Here is a 5,567-nt window from a genome sequence, read left to right on the forward strand (position 1 = left end):
TCTAAAATTCAATTTGGAGATAAAACTACAGCATGTGTGTGTTCTTGTGATCTGAATATAAAAAATCAATCAATACACTCCATCTCTCTCATACACACAACTTCAAGAGCACAATAGAATCGATGATTTCAAGAACAAAAACATTTATGAATCGAGAAGAAGAGCATAATCGTAAGCAACAACATGGGTGGATCGATGGTGGTTGAGGAATCACGTAGAAGGGGAGCCCGTTTTTCTAGCGATCCTCTTGGCCTCTTCGACCTCGTCTCCGGTAACAATCGAACCGAAAAGGGAGACAACAACAACAGTCGACCAATAGAGAGCACCATCGGTGCTCAATATGACTAAAAACAGAAGAAGGAGAACAGAAACGACAACATGTGGGGGTTTCGTGGGATTTCTCAACAACTGGAGGATGGGTGGTTGGAATGGAGGCAACAACCTCCATCCTTATGTTTCGTTTTTCGAGTGAGTCAAAGAAGAAAAGAGGGAGAGGGGAGTTGGGAATAGCAGCAGTTAAGGGTGTTTGGGTGGTGCTTCGACAGGAGGGTGAGAATTTGTGAAATCACCACTTCCTCCTTCCCTTCCTTCATCGGAGGTCAAAACGAGAGAGAGAGAGAGAGAGAGAGAGAGAGAGTATTTTCTTTTTTCTTTTCTTTTTTAGTTTTTTGTAATAAAAAAATTGGAAAAAGAAAATACCAAGGGCAAAATCATCATTTTATAAAATATCAAAACAAAATTGACCAAACTCGCAACAAAATGAAACTTTTTGATCATCCATGTGAGTCCAAACTTGTTTGGAACAAATTTGCTAGGTTTAACATACTAGTGGGACCAATCTTGCAATTTTGTCAAATGAGTATTACATGAAAAAATATATCGGTGCACGTTAGTATCTACTACTCCCCGGCCACGTTAGCGACGGCACATTGATATCATCGGTATATCTGAAACCAAACACAAAATCCAGTGGACTGCTCGAAGTAAATTTTCAATGACTCCATTGGCGTAGTCAAAACGATCCATCTTTGAAGAAAATTCTTTATCCCTGATACCTGGTTTTTCTTAATCTTTAAATACACGTTAAACATCAAACAAATCTTCAGACACTTGAAGAAATTCAAAGGGGGCAAAATCTGATGGCGAAGATAGGGTTATTTGATCTTGAAAAACACTTCGCGTTTTATGGGGCATATCATAGCAACCCAGTTAACGTATTCATCCACATGTTGTTTGTTTGGCCGATTTTGTTCACAGCTCTTGTGATGCTCTACTTTACACCCCCTTTGCTTAATCTGACGCTACCACATAGCTTGATTTTGAATTACGGGTTCTTGTTCACTGTGATTTATGCTGGATTTTATGTGTGTTTGGATTTGAAAGCTGGTTCTGTAGCTGGTTTGCTCTGTTTTTTATGTTGGGTTTCTGGGAGCTTTCTTGCTCATCATCTGGGATTCTCTCTTGCTTGGAAGGTAAATTTTACTTTCTCTGCAGTTTTTTTTAGTGAATTTTAGGTTTCCAAATAGTATTAAATCTGATTTAGTTTAAATTTCCGATCACTTTTGGTTCAAACCCTGATTCAAATCAATGGAATTGAACCCTAATCCCTTAGTTAAGCTCTATTTTGTGTAACTACAGTGTTTTCTTTCGTTATTTTCTCTCAAGTAGAAGTGAAAGATGTTTGTTCGTATCATAAACGTTAACAGGATCCAAGGTGATTTATAATGTTTGTATGTGTGTTTTCAAAGTGATTATAAAACTTGTAAAACGAGATAATCAAGTAATAATTATCTTAATAATCAATTTTCCCCATAATATTTAAAGAATCAGATTCAGGTTTTCCCAAAAACTCTAAACTCAAATGAATATATATCACCATATTGTTGTATATATTTTTTCTCTGTGTGTTTTCAGGTTGTTCTTGCTGCTCAGTTATTCTGCTGGACAGGACAATTCATAGGACATGGCGTGTTTGAGGTAATTTTATGCAAATTTCAACACTTTTCCCGTTTCATTTTTCTCATTCTTGTGTTGATAATAATTCATTTTTCATGTATTTATTTATGAATAGAAACGTGCACCCGCTTTATTGGACAACCTAGCGCAAGCCTTCTTGATGGCACCTTTCTTTGTGTTGCTTGAGGTAATAACAGGTTGTACTGTGTCCGACACTGAGACTGAGAGTGATGTCAATATATGACAAAAATTTACAAAGTTTTTCGTTCCACTAAAAAAAGGTGGGACATGGACATGGACTCGCTCTGGATCTTTCGTTTGTGCAAAAGACAAAAATGCCCTCTTCATCGTCAACATCAGATATAAGAAAGCTTGTCCAGTCCTGTCTACCCAATGGACAACTATTTTACGTTGTATCTTTTGTTGTTGATGTTCAGGCACTAGAAATGGGAGTTGGTTACGAACCATATCCAGGGTTTCATGCTCGTGTTAAAGCTAAAGTAAACGAAGACATCAAAGAGTGGAAGGACAAGAAACAAAAGAAAATTTCGTAAATTATATGTCTTTAAGTAATGAAAACCTATGCAACATACTAAAGATATCGATTTCTATCAAAACTTTATGCCGTTTTCACCGTTCATAACAAAATAAACAAAGATATCGATTTGTATAAAAACTTTGTGTTGTTTTCACTAGTCATAACAAAATAAACCGATTCCATTCCCATTGTGGATATGAAAACTATTACCGGGGTTCGGTTTTTGAACTCCATTATCTATCATCAATCGTCTTACTCTCGATACTTGATTCCAATCTTCTAAACTTGCATAAGTATTAGCAAGAAGAACATAGTCACTACTATGATCTTCGACTTCCAAAAGATTCTGTCTCACAATCTCGGCTAATTTTGCATTCCCGTGAACTCGGGAACCAGCCAAAATTGTCCTCCAGATGATGGAATTGCATTCCATCGGCATATTTTGAACTAATTCGTAAGCTTCAACGACTAATCCAGCTCTACATAACATGTCAACCATGCACCCATAATGCTTTATTGTTGGGGTTATGTGGTATTCTTTGATCATTTTATTGAAAATTTGTCTTCCTTTTTCGATCATTCCTCCATGGCTGCAAGCACTTAGGACGCCTAAGAAAGTTATATCATTGGGTAGAGCGAGTTTTTTGTTTATCATTAGTGAAAATATGTTTATTGCTTCTTGGACATGACCATGTGTTGCGAGCCCTAATATCATTGTGTTCCATGTTACTATGTTTTTATTGTTTGTTTTAGTGAAGATCGTTTGTGCTTCTTCAAGTTCTCCACATCTTGTGTACATATGAATCAATGAGTTCACAATTGATATGTCGTTCATTAATAAGCGAGTTTTGATAATGGAGTGAACCCATGTCCCGAGGTCTAATGCTCCTAGTGTGGCACAAGCTGATAGGATGACAACGAGGGTGGCATCATCTGGTTTTATGTGGGCTTCCTGCATACGGGAAAATAAGTCAAGTGCTTCTTTGTGTTTCCCGCAACAAACATGGCAATCAATTATGGTGTTCCAAGCGACTAAGTCTGGTTCAGGCATTTCATCGAACAACTGGCGTGCAACCTGAACGCTTTTTAGAGCTCCGTACATGTGAATCAAGGTGTTCCGGACAAAAACATGATTTTCAAGGCCGTGTTTTATGACGCTGCAATGAATCTGTTTCCCCAGAAAAACAGATCCAGATTGACCACTAGCTTTAAGCAAGAACGAAAGAGTGAAATTGTCAGCAACACCTCCATGGTCGAGCATTTTCTTATAATAACAGAACGTTTTGTCTACTTGATTCATCCTCGCAAACCCTCTAATCATCGTGTTCCAAAGAAACCCATCTGGGTTCTCAATCTTTTCGAATACGGAAATAGCATAATCCATAGAACCCTCATTTGATACAGCACACGACACGATGATCTTACCCACGACAAACAGGTTTTGAGTAAAACCAGTTTGAACCACATGAGCATGGAGTTGTTCAATGTCTTTCTTGGTGCAAGCTTTCTTGAACATAGAAAGAAGAGTTTGCTCTTTCTTTGAGTAACTTCCGCCATGTGGGTTTGGAATCTTGGTGGGTGTTTGTGAAGAAAAATGGCAAAAAAGATCAAGTTTTGGTAAAGAATGTGTTGAAAAGGAAATAGTTTTCCATTTTGATGATGGTTTTATGAACTTAAAGCATCTATTCACCATACTAACAAACTGATGCAACTTACAATTTGAAACTTTGTATGTTTTGGGAACAGTTTACATCATCTTTGATACAAAAGATTGCTTGGTTTTGTCATTTTGTAGAACAGAAAACATAGTGTGATGGGTGATCACAGCAGAACTCCAAAAATACACGATTTGTATGAAATGAACCTAGGCAACGTTTAATGGGCCAACGTCTCTTTAATGCATCTTAAAAATTCTTTACAAACTAGTGATTGTTTTACTTAAAAAAAAAACTATATTATTATCTACCTCTTCTGATATATTTCAACAAAGTAGATTTTAATCATATTTAATTAATAGATTAATTGAAATTTGCTTAAAAAAACTATATTATTATCTACCTCTTCTGATATATTTCAAAAATTGGTTTACCCGGTATATCCATATTTTTTGCCACCTATAATGAACTTGGTATTTTTTTTTATTTAAATAAATATAATTGTTTGTTAGGATCTGAATTTTAAAGAGATTTGGATTTTTAAAGGCTTTGAACTTTTAAGAGGTCAGATGTAAGTGGGAGAGAAAGGGAAAATGATATCCTAAAATGGAAAAAGAAGAGGGAACAAGGTTTGTTAAACGCCATTCCAAAAACTTTTTTTATACAACTCTTAAAAATTAAGAGTTTGTTGAACAATTGAGAGACAAAAATTAAAGGCTATCAAACACTCTCAATTGAAAAATTAAGAATTTCTCTTTATTAGAATATTAAGATGCTACCAATAAGCTTGACAATTGGGTTGAGTTTGGGTTGACGGTTCACGGGTTGGTGGGTTAGTGGGTTAGAATATATTGATCAAACCCAACTCATATAATATATGAGTTGGTGGGTTGACGGGTCATGGGTTACCGGGTTGAAAACATCAACCCAACCTAACCCATATAACCCATATAAGTATATTGGTTCGTGGGTCAGTGGATCGAGTCCAACTCGTATAACTCATTTAATAAGAAATACATTTTAAAATGAAATTAAAAAATACAAATAAAATGAAGTCATAAAGTCTTAAATATTCAACATAGAGTCAAAAACAGGAGTGACGATGATGAGTGTTGTGCAACAGCCGGATGACGAGAAGATGAGTGGTGTGCGTGCGACACTGCGACAGTCGATAACTCGATGCCTCAATCAACAGAGATGGGAGACACGAAGTTGTGAGTTTGGAGACTGAAGACTGAATTTCTTTTTTATTAGGGGCTTTTTAGGGGCTAGGGCACGCTTAGTCGACTCGAAGATGTTTTACAGTTTTGAAATTTGGAAAACGATTAAACGATAATCAATATTCAAAACTGATAAATAATTAAATATATTTTTTAAACATAATATATATATATATATATATATAATCGGGTTGACGG

The 5,567-nt window shown here is 36.0% G+C and overlaps 1 protein-coding gene and 1 pseudogene across 1 annotated transcript; one reads left to right on the forward strand and one right to left on the reverse strand.

Moving 5' to 3' along the window:
- Nucleotides 1–929: 929 nt before the first annotated feature.
- LOC144997158 (ER membrane protein, putative (DUF962)) lies at nt 930–2,648 on the forward strand. The gene is made up of 4 exons (XM_078956989.1): nt 930–1,472; nt 1,915–1,977; nt 2,072–2,143; nt 2,394–2,648. Exons 1-4 carry the CDS (start codon nt 1,140–1,142, stop codon nt 2,508–2,510), a joined length of 585 nt encoding a protein of 194 aa, XP_078813115.1. The 5' UTR covers nt 930–1,139; the 3' UTR covers nt 2,511–2,648.
- On the reverse strand, nt 2,618–4,296 carry LOC144997157 (pentatricopeptide repeat-containing protein At1g59720, chloroplastic/mitochondrial pseudogene; annotated as a pseudogene).
- Nucleotides 4,297–5,567: the final 1,271 nt, after the last annotated feature.

The sequence above is a fragment of the Lactuca saligna genome, chromosome 5 (assembly GCF_052625555.1).
Source record: "Lactuca saligna cultivar CGN05327 chromosome 5, ASM5262555v1, whole genome shotgun sequence".
NCBI classification, from domain to species: domain Eukaryota; kingdom Viridiplantae; phylum Streptophyta; class Magnoliopsida; order Asterales; family Asteraceae; genus Lactuca; species Lactuca saligna.

What these genes read in the sequence shown, in the direction of transcription:
- LOC144997158 (XM_078956989.1), top strand. Translation starts at nt 1,140, where the DNA reads ATGGCGAAGATAGGGTTATTTGATCTTGAAAAACACTTCGCGTTTTAT. An exon ending in GATTCTCTCTTGCTTGGAAG is followed by an intron (nt 1,473 to 1,914) that starts GTAAATTTTACT and finishes GTGTGTTTTCAG; the next exon opens with GTTGTTCTTGCTGCTCAGTT. An exon ending in CTTTCTTTGTGTTGCTTGAG is followed by an intron (nt 2,144 to 2,393) that starts GTAATAACAGGT and finishes GTTGATGTTCAG; the next exon opens with GCACTAGAAATGGGAGTTGG.